This window comes from Branchiostoma belcheri, unplaced genomic scaffold (assembly GCF_001625305.1).
Source record: "Branchiostoma belcheri isolate BF01 breed outbred unplaced genomic scaffold, Haploidv18h27 scaffold392, whole genome shotgun sequence".
Lineage (NCBI taxonomy): Eukaryota > Metazoa > Chordata > Leptocardii > Amphioxiformes > Branchiostomatidae > Branchiostoma > Branchiostoma belcheri.
This window is the reverse complement of record NW_017804012.1, coordinates 35,941-56,770: the sequence shown is the minus strand read 5'-3', so window position 1 is coordinate 56,770 and position 20,830 is coordinate 35,941. Positions and strand designations below refer to the sequence as shown.

Sequence of the window (20,830 nt, the reverse complement as noted above, 5' to 3'; positions counted from 1 at the left end):
TTGATACCCATCAAAACATACCCGGTGAGACTATTCATTCACACAATTTCATTTTTCATGCTGCAATGTATAGCTACGGACCCGCCCTCCGAGTTGGAAGTTAAAGATGTTTCCTCCACCTGGCTGAACATGGCATGGACACCACCTGTAGCAGCTGTTGTCTCCTATGCTCTTACGGTGACGGACGTTACGACCCAGGAAAAGAAACATTTCAGGTGAGCAATTAATACAATGTTACTAAACGAATTGTAATTCGTATTTCTTATACATATATTCTGTACGTAGGTTGACTTGATTCATACTTGTATTTAGCTTTGTTAGATCTTTAGTTGTAGAAGACCATACGGAAGTCCCTGTACGTTTTGTTGAGTTAAAAAAGGAATCTTCATATACCAAGGCGGACTTTTCATCCACGCCCGTCTTTTCGTCTTCAGAACAGTCTCCAAGACGTACCAACATACCAAATATCATCACAATCCATAAAGGCGTTCTGAAGTTATACTGACCACAGACAGACAGACACACACACACACACACACGCCCAAAACAATACCTCCATTTTTTCATGGAGGTAACAATAAGGGATATGATAAGTCTTCGATAAAGAGTTACAATCGAGTGTGTCTAATCATGAGCTTTTTTTCTAATGACAAAGCAGTCTTTATTTACCTATTTTGGCATTATATGAGTTATTGTATTTAAACATATATTCAACTCTGTAGCATCAAGACTCTTGAATCTGTTGTGCTAGATTTGAGAAAGATGAATAGCTTGTCATTGAATTGCCTTTTGTTACAGCATACCCCCTGCTGCCACAGACTTCAACATAACGGGGCTCTTCCCATCGACGGAGTACATCCTCCGGATAGCCGCCGTCAGCATGTACGGACGTAGTGTGGAGGCTGTGAGCTTTGGAACCACCGGTACGTTGAGCTCATTTTTATTTTATTATTTTTTAAATTTCATTTCATGACGATTTACCACATTTGTGGAAGGATTGACATAACAGGTGACTATAACCTCTTCAAAGATGTCAAACCTGAGACCAGTCTGTAAGGTTTTAACCACTCACACCGGGAAGGTCCCCTACTCTTTTTGATAAGTGCGGTGGGTTCTATAACGTGAGTGGGGTGTTGCTCTCCCAAACACGGGACCTCCATTTAACGTCCTATCCGAGGGACGTCCCTAGCCGAAGCTAGGTACTCATTTAAACCTGAGTGAAGTGAGGAACGTCGTGTAAAATGCCTTTCCCAAGGGCACAAGATCGGTGGCATCGGGCAGGATTCGAACCTCGCCCTCTCGAGTCTGGGCCGAAGACACTACCGCTACGCTACACGACCCCACAAGTCAGAGCTCATGAGTCAGATAGACTGAAAACTCTTCTTTCTTACACAAGGCAATATGCCTGTACAATGAGTCTTTGCAGTAAGACTCTTAGGACTCTCTCGTCTTTACTTTAGTGCCCATGTGAGGCTTTTTGTAATCTTTTTGTTCGTGTGTCTGTATATGTATTTGCAATGTTAATTTGTATTTGCTAGACAAGTAACTGTAAAAAATCATTGTTATTCAGCATGTTTTTGTACAGGCTGAGAGGCTATTTGTTATGAATAAACTATTACAAACTGTTATAAAGATAGACAGATGTGTGCTATCACATTATTTTGATAATAGAGGTTTATGTTTTAATTTCCTTCTCGTAGAAGGGTACTAGTTCATTATTCTACTAGTACGAGTACATCGTTTTACTACAAACAGAATATCTTCTGATAAATTGATTGAAATAATGTGATATCTTAGTTATCACGTGTAGATGGAGTTATCACTGTTTGGTACTGAAATACGTTAATGTGAAGGCTACAGCTGTAAATTCCCGTTACCTTTTACAAGAGAAATGCCATTCAAAGAACTATACTAGGTTTTAGTTATCTATGTCATATTAGCTGATATAACTAATGGCAAATGACTAATTAGATTTGTTTGTTTCTTTGCTTCCTGTTGGTAAAAAAAAAGATAATGTGGTACAAGACCCAATGTCGACTGTATCAGCAACAACGTTAACAACAGACATTGCACCAAAAACGACATCCAGCCCGGAAGTATTGATCAGAACCAACACCTTTTGGCTTTGGCTCAAAGAAGATCGCAAGTCTTCCGTAACCTCCTGGGACCCATTGGATAACTTACTCAACGGTAGATACAGAATTATGCTGAGCTCACAATTCCCACACGGGGTCTGGCCAGGCAGCTTTTGGGAATGAAAAATACAATGATAAAGACAACAAAGTTTTTAATGATAATCATGGGCACTATTTCTGTATATTCCTGATATGAATTGATGATTTTTCGTTCATACAAACAGCCCGGCCAGGCCCGGTTTGGAAATGTGATCTAAGCAATAGATATGAGTGTTAACTGGCCATTCAGCGTTACGTAACTATTCAAAATTGCAAAGCTGGTGTCTTACACCTAATCGCGTTATATCGACTGACCAATCAGAATTCAGATTGAATGATACTGATACCCACATGTTGATTGGATAATGTAAGGAACATCATGATTTGCACATTTCTTACTGCATGTATTGTACCCATTCAAAGGTGATCAACTATGCTACCTAGTTTGCTAATTATCATCTATGAAATCACCCCCATTAGAGGAGCAGGTTTTCGACAGTTTGTCGTTGTTGAGAGGATATTATACAGTAAAACCATGTACGTTTTTGTTACAGATAACACAGCGAAAGCATCAACATTTAGGTTAGGCAACGTGGACACAACAACATTGACTGCAACGACAGGTAAAGCTAGTAATCATACCTACTTTATCCTTCATATCCTTTACTATCTGCAAGACAGGATTTATATAAATAATAATAATAATAATATTAGTAGTAATAATAATAATAACAAGAAGCCATAGGCGACAATTCTCCGTGAAGTATTATATATTGCAACAAAAAGAAGTAGCCATTGGCGACAATTCTCTGTGAAGTGTGATAAATCGAACAAAGAAAAATTGTTTAAACGCGCGTCGGCTCAGTCATCTTACGCAACAACCAATCAGAGATGCGAGATGCCTACACGTGACGCGGGAAGGGCGCGCGATGCCCGAAATATTTTTGCGTCAATATTCAGCGCCGTGATTCAAGAGATTAATACCCGGAAACAATTTTTTTCTTGTTTTGAACGCATTAACATGCATTTACGCTAATCTAGTATGATTCAGGGTTACTTTTTTAACCTGCCATGGCCAGATTATCTAAAGATGTGTGTATTGTGTGTACAATCTATAGAAAGAGAAATGTACATCAGGTCCGATCATCCGATTTTCACGTTTCGGTTTTTTGGACTCGGTTCATGAACGTATTTTGGTTTGGCTCCTGGAATGTGCAAAAAAATGACTCCCGGGACTGTCTACAGGGAACACTCGCACATTCGCGGTGTATCAGGACAGCGCGACTGGTCGTCATTAGCGCAGTAACAGTTGCATAAACGGACGAAACCATTTCAAAGAAATGGGGATGTTTCGAAAATAAGCATTTACTCCAATATCAAAACAGCTACGGTAAAAATAAAAAGACGTGCATCATCCCGGACATAATGCAACACCACATGCGAAATTACACAGAAATGCGACGTACGGAAGAATGCGTTTTGGCTGCGAACATCTTCCAAAAAACTTGGCATCTCTTAACCATGGGCAAAAACATCTGGAACCACTTATAAAAACCACCCCGTATCTGCATGAACTTTTTTGAACCCCACTGCTATTCCAAACAACGCGTTTTTCTGGACCATTCCAATTCGCCTCGTAATTGTAGGGGTGCGTCTGCGATATTACATTGACCGCGAAAGCAGCAACGGCAAAAATACACATTCGTGCATCAACACGGGCATGCCCGCAGACGGCGTATAAAATTGCGTGCCGATTACACAAAGAGAACCCAGTGTTTTGACTGCGAACATGAAAAATCAGCCGATTACAACACTCCGTCCGGAGGTCCTGACCTCCTTCACGGAGTAATAATGCCCTCGTATACCTCTTGGGGCAAAGTGCATTAACACGCCACATTAATAGGCGTATCTCATAAGAAGTTGTCTCAGTAGTTGAATTATATTTCTCTAATATGAACCAACGATGCAAATCATCTGTTTTTACAGGTCATAGGCCAACAACTGACGCAACGACAGTGCTGACAACATTAATCGGTATGCGCAAAGTACAAAAGAAATACCAAAAGTCCAGAAAAGTAGTCTCTCTCTGCAGTGTACTCTTGAACAAATCTTAACATCCATGAGTTTTAGGGTGTCAACCAGAGCTTTACCTGTTGTTTTTTAAACAAATTGCTTCGTTTTAATAGTGGCTTTATATTAATAATCTCTTCTTTTTCTATATACCATATGTAATCATTTTGTCACTTTTATTTTAAGACAGTGGCAATGAGGGATTGTCCACTCCTGGAAGGTCGCTTAGTCCTCTAGAAGCGGTAACAGAATTATATTTTCCAATGGCTTTGCTGTGAATTTAACGATAACTATCATATGTAACATGTTAACGGTGTGTTCCTTTGGTTTTTGTTCGCGAAATTCTTTAAGTACAGATATCGTTGGAAGTAGTACTTTTTCTCTCATTTTCTGTAGCTACATCGTCTTAGGGATGAAATGGAACAATTCAACAATGGAGGGGCGTCTTTAGTAAGCGTGGAAAGAATTGTTACTGGGATCAGAAGTATTCTGCAGCTCGACACGGCACAATTAACTCCGGCTGGGTTTTCTCCTGAACTGGTAAGAAAGTGTTAACAAATTAAAGTTCTTTTATCACAATCATTTATTTTGTACGAGCTGACGTTTCGATGACCGTCTGTCATCTTCATCAGGGCAATTCTGACTGGTTTACTGTGCACTGATTCTTGACATGTTACTTGGTGCATAGTGCACTAAAGATGTTACATGGTTCACAGTGCCCTGTTACTTGGTTCACTTGGTTCACTAGCGTTAGTGCAAAGTAAACCAGTCATAATATTACCCTAATGAAGATTACAGACGGTCATCGAAACGTCGGCTCGTAAAATGGTTGTGATCAAAGAACAATTCGTTTACCAACCTGATGAAATTATTTACGGAAGTGTAAATGATGTTCAAAAAGTTGCTACATTTACCTATTACCATTTCCTTGCAAATTTATGTTCTCCATTCTGAACGTATCTAACAGTATTACTCAAGAGGTTTTAGATGAATCTTCATGGTATTTGGTATGTGGGTATGAGTAGGCAAAACAAAGCACAAGTATGATTATGCAGCCTTAGTTATTTTCTATGGTATTGCAAACATAACATAATGTATTAGAGTGTCTATGTGCATACAGATACGCTTTCGTACAACGTCAAGTAATATTCTCACATATTAGAGCATATGAGACAAAAGGTAATTGTCTTTGATTGAATTTTCAATAGGAGGAGGGCATCTATCTGCTGAGCAAGTCTTCCGAACTCATCAGATCGACCCAAGGTGTCACAGTGTCAGCGATGGAGACACTAACTAAAGGTATTCAACTAGAACACTAACATGCATTGTGAGATACTGTATTTGTCACGTATCTCTCTATGTATACATACAGCATTCAATGTTTAATTCCGCTTAATTTCTCTCGACATCTACTGGTAGTTTTGTTACGTGTTATGTGTATGGTTATAATTATTACCAACACTTTCGTTGTTTGGTATTGATTAATATGATAAGGGTGAGACTATTTCAGCAATAGCCTGAAGTATGAATTACAACGACACAATATCATCATCTATTGTGTAATTAGATATATACTCAGAATACTTTCTTCCCGAAAAATTCCTATTTCCGTACAACCACAAAGGCCGTCGAAGTTAATGACCTGTTCCACAAGACCATCAAAATAGGGGTGTTTTCTGAAATAATAAATTACATATGTCTATGAAAACTAAAAACAAGGTGCATCATCTCGCGCATAATAGCAGACGGCAAGCCAATTTTTATACCAATGCAGTAAATGTGAACGTACAGACAAAACTGATTACAATACTCCGGAAGGTCACTAACTTCCGCCACTGAGTAATAAAAGGAAAGTGAACGGTCTTTACACTGAAAGTGAACATGGCTCTCAATGTTTCAGTCGTAACGCACACCTTGTCCAGTCTAGTTCGACTGCTGCCGGCAAGAAACTCCACTGTCCTTGATACCACACGGCCGCTCTTTGAAATGGATTTCATAGATGTCAACTCCGTGGACGTGTCTCCTAAACAACAGCTGAAGAACATAAAAGACAAGCAACGGCAATCTGACCATCAGGTCGGTTGTAAACTTTATACCTTCAGTTCATCTTACTTTTGGCACTCGAATAAGACTGGGGAAGTAGAACCAGTCAGTATTATCCTAAGGAAAGTACATGTTCATGTAGTGCCATTAGTAACCAGTTACCAACTTGTGGAAATCGTTCTTACAGCGATCTCGGGACATAAGACGATTTTTTTTGCATACTTTCATCTGGGCTATCGTAGAAATGCTAACTCGAACTTATTTCAAAATGAGGGTTCTATTTGATATGATTTTAAATAGAAAGTTGTATGTTCACAAAATAGGCGGAATATGTAAACCAATCGGAACATCTTTGCACTTATGCAATACTGTATTAGACAAATGAGTACGTTTTACAGCTGTGATAGACTGTCATATCACCAACATTGGCACATGTTAGTATGGATTGTTCCAATATCCTTGAATTTGTATTCAACGTACAGCTTCGTAACGCTGGGTTATCCTTACTAAACAACATGGAACGAACAGCAGACAGCCTTCTGAGCATATTGCCAGACACCGAAGACTACGTGAAGGCGTTTGAAAACGACGATGTCGATGTCAACATGACGGTTGCAAGGTCTACCAAAAATGATACAGTAGCACTTCAGTGTGGTCAAGTTTTTGTGTCAGCAACTATCACACATTGTGCTTTAGATGGGGTTACAGATTCTAAGGTTAGTGTATAAGCTGTCCTTCTGTTTCAGTTGCTTTTCCATTCCAATTTTATTCTCTGTATTTGTATTTTATGACCTCTTCGTTTTTTTACGACATTGAAAAGGTTGACAATGAGTGTAAAATGGCAGAAAGCTTAAATATGAACAAAGATATGAAGAAACTAGAAAGGTAACATTTGCAAAGCAAATGCATAATGTTTTCCTTTGCATATGGTCTGCTCTGTTAATTCTTACTCAAATACATTCATGGTCAGACAGGAGTATAAATCCCTCCTACTATAAAATTGCAACATTATGAAACCCAACACCAGTTACCATAGTGAGAGAAGTCAACAAATCAGGTCATTGACCAGGTCAGAGGTCAGTCGTTGGAAGTGAATAAAATGAAACGTGTCATGCAAAAACAATATGTTTTCCTTCGGTAAACAAAAGAAATAATTCATCGTTATATTTCACGGGTAGTATGTTTTATACCAATTGAAAAAGTATGATTGATAGATAGATAGATAGATAGATTGATTGATTGATTAAACGCTAATTGAAGTTGGCATCATCTATCGTTCAGTGCTGATGAGTAAATTGGAATCTATATTTAACTTCATAAGTAGTGGCGTCAAATCCATATAGACGATTTATTTTATCGCAATAAATTCCAATAATCTTGCATTTGTCGCAGATGATTGTGATGAAGAGCAATCTATTTTCCTGGAACGTATCTACCTTTGGGCAAAACGTCAGCACACCCTTGACTATGTTTTCTTGGGGACCTCGACACTTTGACAACTGCTCTACGAAGCTGAACCTTTCGAAGCCCATCTCATTTGCATCTATTGAACGACCCAGACGTCACAAACGTGATATTCAGGAACGTGGTTCTGTTGGGACACAGTCTGCGATGGGAGACGTCGCCGGCGGACAGAACAGCAGCGTGACGATGGCTCTTCACGCGTTTGACGTACCAGCTGATTCCGTTGTCGTTGTGATGCAGTTGTCGTGGTGGGATCACGCCGCTGCCTTCTGTGTGTTCTTCCGGTACGACACGCCTCCAACAGAGGAGCTGTATGACGACATGGTGATAGTTCAGGAAGAAGACGTTTTTCTGGCTTGGCATCGAGGCACAAACAGCTTGCAGACATTCACTCCAAATATCCAGAGACGGCGGGGGAGACTCTATGTTTGGATACAGAAATTAGGTAACAAACATGTCAAACAAGAATTCAGAGATCTCATACCTACATAAAACATGAAGAGCCTTTGTAATTTTTTTATTTCTCATTGGTCATGGAGACGATTATTTACATATAGCATACTTTATTCTATACATTGTTGTCTCAACCAAAATTACATATATTTCTTATGTGAAAGTCCTATACATTAGCAACGTTTTGTACCAACTTTTTAATATCAAGTGTGAATTTTTATATCATCGCAACCCATAAGCCTTCTTAAGTTATGCTGACCACAAGTATGCGGAAACACACTCACACACACACAGGCCAAAACAATAACATTTTGATTTGGTAACAAGAATTTGTGAAGGCATAGCAATTGAATTCGGTAAAGCCACTCTATTGTGACAGCAACTTTACATTTGTTTTCTTCTGACGTTCTGTGCAACTTATATCACAATGCAATTGCTTTAAACAATTCTTAAATCTTGACTTCAAAATCTCTTTAGAATCTGGCATTCTTCTGCAAACGACACCTTCGCCCGAAGATTACGTACTTCAGGCAACTACAGTCAGCTGTCTTAACTGGGATCATACACTGGAGAAGTGGCAAGACGCAGACTGTGGGGTAAGTTTTGGATTTTTAACCAAACAAAACTGCAATGCGTGTACCAATGTCGCAAATACAGTACATTTACTTGCTTTGGTCCCAACTTGCGTGAAGCGTTAATTTAGATACAGAAAAGCAACTCCTAGCTGCAAGGGAGCTGCAAATCTTGGTAGTTTTCTCTTTGATATGATGTGGCGACAATATTCATACAAATCACTTTTCTCGTCTTTTTCACTTGAACGTTTGAAGCTTCAGTGGTCTGGTGATGGAAATCTCATCTTACGTTCTGTTTTGTTGTCAGGTCCAAGTGGATCTATTTGATAGTACCATCAGATGTACCTGCAGCTTTCCCAAGCCTAAGCCAGTCGTTGGTGGATCCCTGCACGTTCTTCCAAATTCTATTGATTTCGACGACATCTTCAAAGATCCCAACATCCTCAATAACAACGACATTGTTTTCTGTATGGTTATCGGCTCGTGGGCTCTGTACATTGTAATATTGGTTATACTCCACGTAGACTTTCAGCGACTCCGAGTAAGTATATTTAGTTGTTTTTAGAGTGCAATTTGCAATTAACACTTTCTCAGCTATAGTTTTAATATTGTGGTTTGATATACATTTTTTTTACCACAAAAAGAAGACGGAAAAAACAGCGACTCCCGGCAATAAGAAGCCATTGCCCCTGCTGTCCGTCCTCCCTCCGGACAGGATGCCAGCCCCATATCTGTACCAGATCACCGTGAACACCGGCTCCATGTTTGGTGCTGGAACATCGGCACGAATCGGGTTCAGATTATTCGGATCAAACAGCAAAACAACAGTCAAAGTTATCAACCCGTGTGGAGAAGTAAGTCTAAACCAACGACGTGACATGTGCTCTTGTACCCTTGCATGCCATTACCACTTACCAGTACTTGATTTGTGTGTTCTTGATAAGCTCTTTTTCTCGGTTGTCACTAAAACAATTTGTTTTTCTGTTGGAAGCAGAAGGAACTGCTTAACGATTAATCCTGATATAAAGAAAATAATCGATCATATTTAACTTTTTAAACGCCACGTCCATGCCTTTGCAGTCCATGCTAAGAGGTGGTACTCATGACCTCATCATGCCCCAGAAGACGTCACTGGGACATCTGGAGCTGCTGCATATCTGGCACGACAACACCGGTGTGGATGAAACCTCGTGGTTTCTGAAGGAAGTCATTGTGAAGGACTTGCAAACAGAGGAAGTGTAAGATGAAACATTATTCGTTATAGCTGCTTGCGTTACAGGCTTCTAGAAGATTAATGTAAAACAAACTGTTGTCATTCATATTCAAAATCAGGAAATATGCGCACTGTGGGTTTTAATTTAAAACTTAAAGTTAAAAGTTAAAGTCTTTCAATTCCAAGCCGTAAATATCATATCAGACTTAATACATAACCCTTAATCAGTTTGTCTATTGTAATTCGGCCTTCACTTGAATCTTGGTCAAAGGAGATATATTTTTGTACTTTTGGTGAAGCGTCTTGGTTTTTCACGGGCTTTGTTATAAAGGATCTGCAAACAGAATAAGACAATATGCAAACAATAAACGCCTCATTTTTATTACTAGATCATTGGTGTATAGAAACATATCTATAGGTTTTCAGTCATAATCAAAATCAGGATACTTTTTTCCTCTCATCAACTCCATAGTTTAACGGTTGGGGCACTTCAGAATTATCTAACAAACACATTTCTTCACTATTCTTGGTTTCTGTTCTTGCTAACATTTTACTTAGTGCCGTGCCTTGACCCATCAACCTACAACTTGCTATTTTGTGTGCCTTTTGCAGTTATCAGTTTGTCTGCTATGACTGGCTGTCTGAAGACCGAGGTGACTTCCAGGTTCAGAAAGTTCTACACGTGGCGACCCAGGAACAGTTGGACTGCTTCGGTAGTCTGTTCCGTGAGAACACGGACGCAATGTTCTACGATCAGCACTTGTGGACATCTTCTTTAATGACTCCTGAAGGTATTGTTAGCACTAGTCGTTGATGATACATTGTTAATTCTAACCTGGTGCGTAGCTAAGCTGGTATCTAGTCTAATCGTGGTTGGGGCATAGTAGTTGGGGCAGGCTGTGTCTTCGGGGCTCCAATAGTTTCCCCCCGCCCAATACAACGGGCAGCCCGGTAGCAGTGTTACTCTAATAGAGATGGCAAGCCGGGGAGTTGAGCCTAATCAAACTCCTGCCGTGAAAAACCTACCAGGGGAATCTACCTTAGGCGGGCGGGGAAGAGCCCCTGCAGCCCCGAAGAAACCCCGCCCGAGCACGATATGCAGGATACCAGGTTAGTGCGTTGCTTTCTTTCCGTTTTAGTTTGCTTTTTATTAGTTACTACAGTATAGCTATACCTGACAATAAACAATTCGTCTAACATATGATAGCACATCTAGCATATTATAGTGTTTGTTTTAAATCTATTTTCAGTATCCAGTTTCACCAAGGCAGAACGCCTGTCCTGTTGCTGTGCTGTCTTCAGCAGCATGATGCTGTCTAGTGCCATGTGGTACAAGAATGACGAAGGTTTTCAGACCAAGAACACCGTGTATGATCTGGGTTTTGTACAGTTCACCCTACAAGTAAGACGACCACATAGTCCCCTTTTTCACCATTTGCTATAACCTCAAAGATCAATCGACCAGAATCTTAGTTTATAGTTTAATAAGTCAATCTTCCCTACCTTTATCTAGTTGTACCCATTTCTCATACCTAATGAACTCATATAATGCTTGTAATTCCAACCAAATATCTCCCTTCTCATTTCCTTGGGAAATTTAGGCATGGAGACCTTGTAAATTGATGAAATGTGCTCCATTGTGATAAAATTCAAAACTCACAATGTATATGAATGAATGAATGAAATTTTATATATTTCTATCAAGTTTGTATATTTATCTTTTGTTATCAATCGACATGTTGGTATGGTATGATGAGCTTTATGTTTTTTGTGTAACCCAGGAGCTGTACGTTAGTATCATGACTGTTTTAATGGTGGTACCGGTTGCCTTGGTTCCGACTCTATTGTTCCGTGTGGAGGAACCAGGGCCAATCAAAGTTCCCGGAATACAGCGTATCTCCAAATACGGTATGTTATTCTAATTATGTCTGGCGTAACGCCAAATATGGTATGGTATTTCAATTATGTCCGGCGTAACTTAAATATGGGAGTATGAAGGTACTTTTGAAGAACAATTTTTGAAGAAACGACACCCTTTCATTGTATTAAGTAGGGCAACACCAGACAGTCGGGAATGTTGCTTTATTTGCCAACTATCCATAAGCCAATCAGAGAGCGCCCCGCGCAATGACGTCATTTTCCCGCGACGCTGTGACTGCCTGCATTTCTCGAGCAGTCCAAGTGTATTTCCCCAGAATTCTCCCTTCTCATCATCATCATCATCATCATCATTCATCCTCCGTAGAGGTGGAGCATACAAAGTTAGCTCGCCACAACTGTCTGTCATACATCACTGAGAAAAGTTCATGTCCCTCCAAGCCAGTTTCAGTTTCAATAAGTTTCTTAACTGTTATGTTTGGGCGTCCAACTCTTCTCTTACAGGTATCAGGGTTCCAGAGTAGAAGCCTACTGGCTGGTTCTTCACTACGTACTACATGACCGGCCAAGCTTAGTCGTCGATATTTGACTACTGAAGTTACATTTGGTAGCGAACCGTATAACTGTTCATTAGTAGTGTGTTTCCACCATGGTGTATTGAAAACCACTCGCAACATCTTCGTGTATGTTCCGTTTAGTTTTCTAGAATGTGACATATTCATGACCCATGATTCTGACCCATACAAAAGAATTGTTTCAATACATGCCTTAAACACTTTGATCTTAGTGTAGATCTCCCTTCTACACCTACGTAAAGGCGAGTTGAAAGGTCAAAAATACGTCATATCCGTCTAAGAAACGTTCTGGAAAGCAAAGGAAGCCATTTTGTGTGTGTTTTGAACCCCCCAAAACCACGAGACACCACGCATCCTGACGGAAATGGCCGATGACTCGCCAGATAGACAAAAATGAGTCTTTGGTAACTCCGTCTCGTTTTTAGTATATTTACTACAGTTTGTCTTGTTTTGTTATATATGCAAATCAACAATAAATAAACAAATTGTGTTAGTATAGATCATCTAGCAAGTGTCCTAATATGTACGGAGAGAGAGAGAGAGAGAGAGAGTTGATATCAAACTTACACCTTCTTTTTACCTATTCTTACTTGCAGGGTTATGCAGGAAGCGACTAAGACGCTGGTCTAAGTACGTGGCGTGGTTGCTAGTGGTAACGGTTTCCATCGTCTCGTCATTCTTTGTCATCCTGTACAGTCTAACCTGGAGTGGAGAGAAGAGTGCGGCTTGGCTAAAAGCCTTCTTATTTTCATTCGGTTTATCAAGTCTTATCGCCGATACTGGCCAGGTAAACTTTGTTTACGTATTAGTATTTGTCCTTTTTTATCTGTGCAATACCAAGTCTCTGCTTAGCAGCTGTCACAAAGACGATGTCCAATACCACTGAGTTGGCGGTTTGTTGTTTGTTTGTGTGTTTCATCAATATCTTTCATCAAGATATATAGCCAAAATGTCGTTTTTCATTGTTCCCAGGGGGAAACCCCAAACACAAATCGTGAACATCAAACCATGAAAAACAAATGATAACAAAAGGTTCATACTTATCATAACTCGATACAAAAGCAAAGCAACTTAGAGATGGGATACTATACCTTTTTTTATTTATCTATTAAATATTAAGACAACTGAGTGGCCCATTCGATTTGGTCGAATTGATTTTCAATGGGGCTCAAACTACAGAAACAATCATCAAAAGAAATCATCATTATAACTAAGAAAATAAATAAAAATTTAACATAAATAACAAAGGGTTGTGAGCCATAAGTAACACAAGTACCCAAAGGTATACGTAAACAAATACACGTGTTACATGAAATCATATAGTCCTACTCCTATTAAGTATAGGAGTAGGAGAATATGATTTCATGTAACACGTGTATTCGTAATAAACAAACAAACAGAAAGCCATGCTTGCAAAATAAGTAAAATAATAACATATTGCAACGTCAAGTATAATGCATGCTACTCTAACGTCTTGCATAATGCAGCTAATGACTATCTTATTGATGATGTACCGACAGATATTGGTCCTGGCAGTCCTTTTTGCCTTGGTTTGTAACCATAGGCTGTCTGACAAGCAAACGACATACAATATCAAGAAAGAAGAACTCCACATGCATCTTTATGATCAGAAAGGTAAACAACAGTACCATAACTATATTTTACGAGTTTCTTTAGGTAAGTTTTAAATTACACCAACGGTGGCTGAAGCTATTAGAATCTTAATTAATATGTTGTGTCCGTTATTGTTTATCAAAACACGAATAAAGAAAACACTCAGACAAGATGACGGCGCACTTAAGTTGATCGACCTTATGTTAGTGTCACCATCAAACATAATCAATTAAATATAAATATAATGATACATGATCTAACAAATAATATACACACTCAAAACAAACATATGGGGTTTTAATGTTTACTTCTATAAGCGCAGGTCCTAACCGGTTATCTCCCTCAATCGGTGTAACAAGTAATAAAATCATTATGAATTATTAAGCTGTAACGTTAGGCTTTGATAATAAAATGTCTGTTCTAATCACCGTTTATGATGTCCAAACTTTCAGCTCCTAAGAAGGTGTATCCTCCCGGGGCTGCATCTTCAAAAAGGATGAAAGTAAAAAATGAACAGCGGCGGAAGTCTGTCTTGGTCGTAGTGGAGTACGTTCTCCTGTTCCTGTTTGTTGTGATTCTGTTCTACATCAGCCATCACGATAAAGACCCGTTTGCTTTCCACGCATCGCAGACGTTGTCCGACAAGCTTCTAGAACAACACGACTCGGTAGGAAACTTTCGAAACACTAGTCTCTACCAGATTACCTACGCTGGTTATATGTAGGAGAATATTTGCAAGGGGAGTTTGGCTGCCTTGGGGTTTTTGGCGACGCCTCAGGGGCGGAGCCGTTAGTATAGTACTGCGATCGAGTTGAAAATATTCTAAAAATTCCGTCAATGCATTCCCTAGGGAATTACTTGTTTGAATGACTGTGTTTGTACACAGCAAGTAGGGATATCTAAAGTGATGGTTGATCTTTTGCAGAAGTCTTTTGTGTATAGTTTAATGGCTTAGTTGTCAGTCGATAACTGGATACTTTATAAGTAGGAAAGGCCTATGTTACCATGCATGCAAAAGACACCTTTTCCGACCAACTGTGGCTTTTTGCACACAGAATATTAATGATTGTCTTTATTGATATTTCAAATATGTTCTCTTCTATCAAGAGAGAAAAATAGAATAAAATAAAACAGAATAATTTTGTTGCTCATAAGAAAGAACAAGGAGCAGCATATTCAAGCTTAAAAGAATAATGTTTTAAGTAAGTTTTTAGCTTCAACCATATGATGCTGGGCTTTTATTTATAACTTAACTGTGTGCTAATGATGATGTTTTGTGTGTTTTCCACCATGCGTGTTTGTGTCAGTCTTGCTTTTTTTATTCATATTTTTTCTTTGCTTTCACGATGCTGCTGCATTCAATGCTTGTTTTTTCAATCTTCTTGCGTGCAAAACATGAATGCACACCCCGATCCTTCCTTGACTGGGCTTCGTGCTTGCCAGTGAATCCCTGCTGTAGTCTGCATCTCAGGGTGAGACATGGCGAAATTTACCTGTGGACACAAAAAGAGAAAAGCAAATGAGGTCCATATTTGAATAAGTTATGTGATTTAATGATGTTTACCTTCACCTAACTTTCAAATGCCCTAGGTATGAAATTCCAGGCAGTTACCATTGCTGAATTACAACATTGCTGAATTTCTCATTAATTATGCAAATTAAATCTTAATTTACATGATATCTGCCTGTGTTTCTCTCGTTCGCAATTACATATGCCACATGCTTTAATAGTCCTATCATGTAATTTAACTGAATCATGGCACGGGGGCCTGGCATCCAGGCTACATTGTTTTCCCAGCAATCATATTAATCATAGAAAGCATGGTACTTTTCAAAACTCACACAGCTTATCCTGAAAGAAGTACTATAGAGATGCGAACATTGCCTAACTATGGTGATTATTTACAATATTGCGTATAATAAGGATGGTTAGGCACTTACCTGGTATTTTGTTCCACTTCTTCTGTCTTGTATTCTTGAGTAACTTTTGTGTTTGTCGTCATGTAGAGCTGAAAGAAACAGTGTAGAACAAGTTAACGAAGTTTGTTATATTCTAGGGTTGCGTTATTCTGCATAGTTCGACAGCGTTCTGCATAGTTCGACAGCGTTCAGCGTGACCGCGGAGGAGAACATGCGTACATAGCAGCAAAGTGTAGGTGCATCAATCATCAAGGGTTAGATTTAGGATGTACCGGATTGTCAATAAACATAAAATACATCCACGTCGGGTGTGTCAATAAGAAAATAATTTTTTTATATCCACACCAAGTGAATCGATAAAGAGAAAAAATTCCTATCCACACCGGGTGTGTCAATAAGGAAAGAGAAATATTTTATATCCACAACGGGTGTGTCAATAGCCACGTACTTTCTTAATATCGTACGATGATGTAACCAACAGACCCGTATGGTTTACCGCTTACTGGTCATCGAATCCGCATTATGCATTTCTAATTATAGCGAACTCACCTTTCCTATAACCGCTGATATTATAAGCCGACAAAAAGCAAAAGTAGGGAAAGTTCCAAAAGATTTAATGAGCAAGTACCCTATTCTAGTATATAATTATTGTACAGACAAAGGGCGAATTTTCTTCTATACTCTCACCCCGTCCAATCAACCCCGCCGAGACAGCAGATTCGAATCGCTTCCTTGTTTACTCAAACCACAACATCAGTCAAAGTTTTTAAAATGATCGTTTTAAAGTTGATAGTTGTGGCTGTTGGGAAATGAAATGATCCACGCGATGTACCATGGTGATAGCAGGGCATAGCAGGGAATGTGACGGTCCAAGGCGCGGATTTTTCTGAAAACGATGAACTGTCAGTCTCAAAACGTATGAAGCAGAGTCAAGGAACTGATAGTAAATACAACGGAACGATTATTCGCCCTAGCACCGTATATACGTAGCCTCCCCGATATATCTACGGTCATGGACGCCCGCCTGCGCTTCTTCTTGTATAACCAGTTCTACATCCTCAACAAATGTAAAGGCGAATGTTTTCATCTTTACTCTGTGACCCAATTTCCCCCAAACCACTAGAACTTTTCACGTTGACATTGTCGGGAACTGTGCGGAAAATCACTGTTGTCAGAAGCTGGGGGCAACACTTACATGTACTTTAAGCCAGAGCAACAGGCTACGTTTAGTGGGTACGTCATTTAGAATAGTATAAAGGGTTATCATAGTGTAGAAACGAAATTAATGAGTTATTTACGCAAGCTTTACAACAAAGATTGACAGCGAAGGAAAACATTTGGACGAAACGGTATCAGAACCGTCAGGACGCCGGTGAGAACAACGATTCTTTAAATTTCAAAATAAGAGACGGTACCCGAGCAGAACGTGGGGCCGCTCAGAGACAATGTCACCTAGCCTGAACAACTGCATAGAAAAACGGACTGATCGATATGGAACAACTTACATGTTACATGCACACAAAAAAATCATAACATTACCCAAAAAAACTTTAAACCAAAATAATACACCGTTTGATGGTACACGTAAGAAGGCAACATGAACCAAGACCGTGGACACAAATACACACTACATATGGCATGGTTCCAATATTAAAAGAACAGTCTCAACCTACTCAAGTTTGGGCTTACCTCCGTGCCTGTACGACTAAAATCCGGGGGCCTTCCAAGTGTGCGTGCTGCTCCGGCGAGGGTGAGGGTTGACCGGGCCGCGGGACACCCGCTTTCCACGCCCGCGCGCTGTTGGCCGGGGCTGCCTGCATTCTACGCCCGTGCGCTGCTCCAGATTGGCCGGGCTACCCGCGCTCCACGTCCCGCGGCCTGGTCGTGAGGTCACGCCGCCGATGGACTTGGTTTTTTTTTTCCGTGCGTAATGAGTCTGCGAGTAGGTCGCGGTGATATTTATACGAGGACACATCCTTATTAACATGTTTTGCCAGCTCTGTCCATTTTTGGAATATATGGGAGGGATTAAATATTGCTAATTGTAAGACAATTACGCCTGATTGGCCAAGACAATGAATACGATTATCTAACTACATTTCTGCTGACCACAACAACTTGTGCGAGGCAACCTCCGGCCATCTGGCCAGGGTCACTGTATGGGATGGTGCGAAAGGGGTCAAGCTTGTTGTTGTAGCGGCGGTGTAAACAAACAGAAACCTTCCCCGAAACCTGAAAACGTAAAGCCCCTTATATTACCAACATGAGCACATGTCCACAGCGCAAGCCTTTTCAAATTCCAAAACGCTGCCGAAAAGAAATGACGGGTTCCATTTATTTACTATAACGATGAAACCCATGGAAGATTATAAAAATAATGTGTGTCTTTATTCTTCTTCTGACTCTGTTGTGTTTCCTTTTACTGTTTGTCCTAAAACCGCTACAAAGAAAAATATGTGCCAACAAAAACGGACAAAAGTGCATCCAACGTTACATTGTGACGCGGCGATTTGAGGCATATAAAAACTAGCATCCACCAGGCCTTTCTACGGGAATACGGATCGTAGAATTCGGGGAAAAAAGAGATTAAAATTGGCCAAGGGAGTCCGGCCGCGAGGAGGTAGTTAAATGACCCCCTTATAAATCTTTCCCTCCGAAGGCCAGTCAAACCTACAAGGTCCTACAAGGCGGTCAAACTCCCCTGGCAAATATTCTACCATAAATAGCCAGCGTTGTGAGTCTGGTAAAGGCTATGTAAAGACATAGTCACTGAAAAAGTCAATTGTGAACGACAGGCCAGATCAAGTGTATAGCAAATATTAGTATCTGGACATACATTTCTGCATTCGGAATCGGAAACAACGAATGTCACCAAGGAGATCTTATCTACGCACCGCAACACGTTCAATTCGACAGAACAACAACAGATGACACTTGTGGAACCGCCTGATCTTCGCGGATCAACTTTACCTCTATAAGGTCGTTCTGTACGTTTCTGGCGAGTGTATCTGTGGTCACTCTATTTATTTATTTATCAACCTTGGATGCATGTTGGTGTCCCTGCAAACGTGTGTGGCGGACAACACATCTATAAACCAGACCTCGCGGGCGTGGCCTGTTTGCGAACCAGCACACGGACAGCATCCACAAGCACGCCAGGCCTATATCTGTAGCATTGGGGTTCATAACGGCTTTCATAAACATTTTTCTGACAATCCCGTACCTGCGAAAAGGTTTGGGTTTGATAGCCTATTCCTACCCTTACAGAATATACACACAGCGACAGACCATGCTATGTTATGCACATAATGATAATGTATATGATATACATATGGTTTTTGCGTATCGATCCAGAGTCCAGAGCGCACGTAAACTATATTGTCCTGCTTTCTATTATATAAGGTCAACGACCGCTTGACCGGGCATGTAAAATTTGCAGCAGTGGAAGAAAAGGATCGCTTCGGTAGACTAGATAATGATCACCGTACCGGTATCCAGTGATCTTTGTTCCTACTGACTTTATACAAGGAGCTTTCATCACAAGTAGTATGTCCTTTTATGTCTTACAACTTTTGATAGATTTTATCTGGATTCATGTGCTGTACGTGCGCTCTTATAGAGTCCATTCCAAGTCACCGAGTGTTTTTAAAATAGTACCTTTAATATTTTCTCAATGTTTTTATTTTTGAAAATATTATAAATATTCTGAAATTATTATAAAAATGTACGTACTTGAGTAGCATGTTTTCGGAAATGTCATAATTTGCAAAAATTTCGAAAGTGGCAATCAACTGAGATCTTAATTTTAATTTCTTTTTTTACCAGCCAAACTTCGTATTTACTTGATGTGCAGTTTCACCCGCGGCATCTGGGTTTACGCTCTCTGGCGGCGTCCTTTGTAGTCCGTGTAGTCAAAAGGCAGACGCCTGCATACAAATGAGCCCGATCATGACGTCACACGCGCCGATGCAGGCCGAAGATCGCGATCGCCCGAGCTGCCAGCGGTTTCCGCGGACTTCCTTATTTGGAAGCACACATGACTTGCACGGACGGCGTTTTTGACGAGAGGGAAGACGGAGTGTATTTTGACATGTTTCGGCGCCGTGTAATAGATCTACGTAATACTGTGCGAGAAAGATCCTTGTATTTACAAGCGTTTTTGTGAATGGGTACCTATTTTTTTATCTCAAGAAATATGGATGCACTGTACAACCATGGTACAACAGAAAGGATTTGATGTTTCACTAGAGTTTGAGATTTATTAAAAGCAGCGTACGGTTTGGCACTGTTTTTCTGTATCAATGGCTGGCCGCTATCGTGTCGAGTGCTCGCCGACGGCAGGATCGCCGCAGGGTTCATCAACGATACCTACTAGTATTTTTGGCTCACAGAACGCTTCGTGTTGATGTGCAAATTACTTCGTCACGGGTAATTTACAAAAATTAAAAAAAATGGTAGAACCGAGTTGCCTTTCTTTAGAAATCGTTGGAAATATCGTACGCGGACTCAAAAATATTTCGAAAGTTTTGAATTTACGGAAATTTCTTAAGAAGTTAAGAACAAGTTTGAAATGTTTGTAAAACATAAGATATCCCTTTAAAAATATTTATAAAAGATTGGAATTAAATCTAAACAATAGCAACAAACACCGAGCTAAGAATGGGGACCCGATATTGGTCGATTGCCGACATGTAAATAACCAGGCACATATATGTACATGTAGCTTATGAAGTGAATATTCCAATTCGTACATATAATAAAAATAAATTAAATTGATAATACCCTAATTTACATAATATACAATTCGTCGCCTAGGTGTATTTTTACACCTTTCTTGTTCAACCTGACGTCGGT

General features: G+C 39.9%; 1 protein-coding gene across 1 annotated transcript in view; it reads left to right on the top strand.

Moving 5' to 3' along the window:
* The window catches only part of LOC109476834, a 49,411-nt gene that overhangs the window by 24,478 nt on the left and 4,103 nt on the right, over positions 1–20,830 (top strand). The window contains exons 30-43 of the mRNA XM_019777852.1: positions 74–215; positions 799–923; positions 4,161–4,219; positions 5,453–5,543; positions 6,145–6,320; positions 6,770–7,003; positions 7,680–8,196; positions 8,682–8,750; positions 9,091–9,330; positions 9,437–9,630; positions 9,857–10,014; positions 11,247–11,391; positions 13,963–14,077; positions 14,509–14,723. Coding sequence (XP_019633411.1) covers positions 74–215; positions 799–923; positions 4,161–4,219; positions 5,453–5,543; positions 6,145–6,320; positions 6,770–7,003; positions 7,680–8,196; positions 8,682–8,750; positions 9,091–9,330; positions 9,437–9,630; positions 9,857–10,014; positions 11,247–11,391; positions 13,963–14,077; positions 14,509–14,723 — 2,480 coding nt within the window. The remainder of the gene's footprint in view (positions 1–73; positions 216–798; positions 924–4,160; positions 4,220–5,452; positions 5,544–6,144; positions 6,321–6,769; positions 7,004–7,679; positions 8,197–8,681; positions 8,751–9,090; positions 9,331–9,436; positions 9,631–9,856; positions 10,015–11,246; positions 11,392–13,962; positions 14,078–14,508; positions 14,724–20,830) is intronic.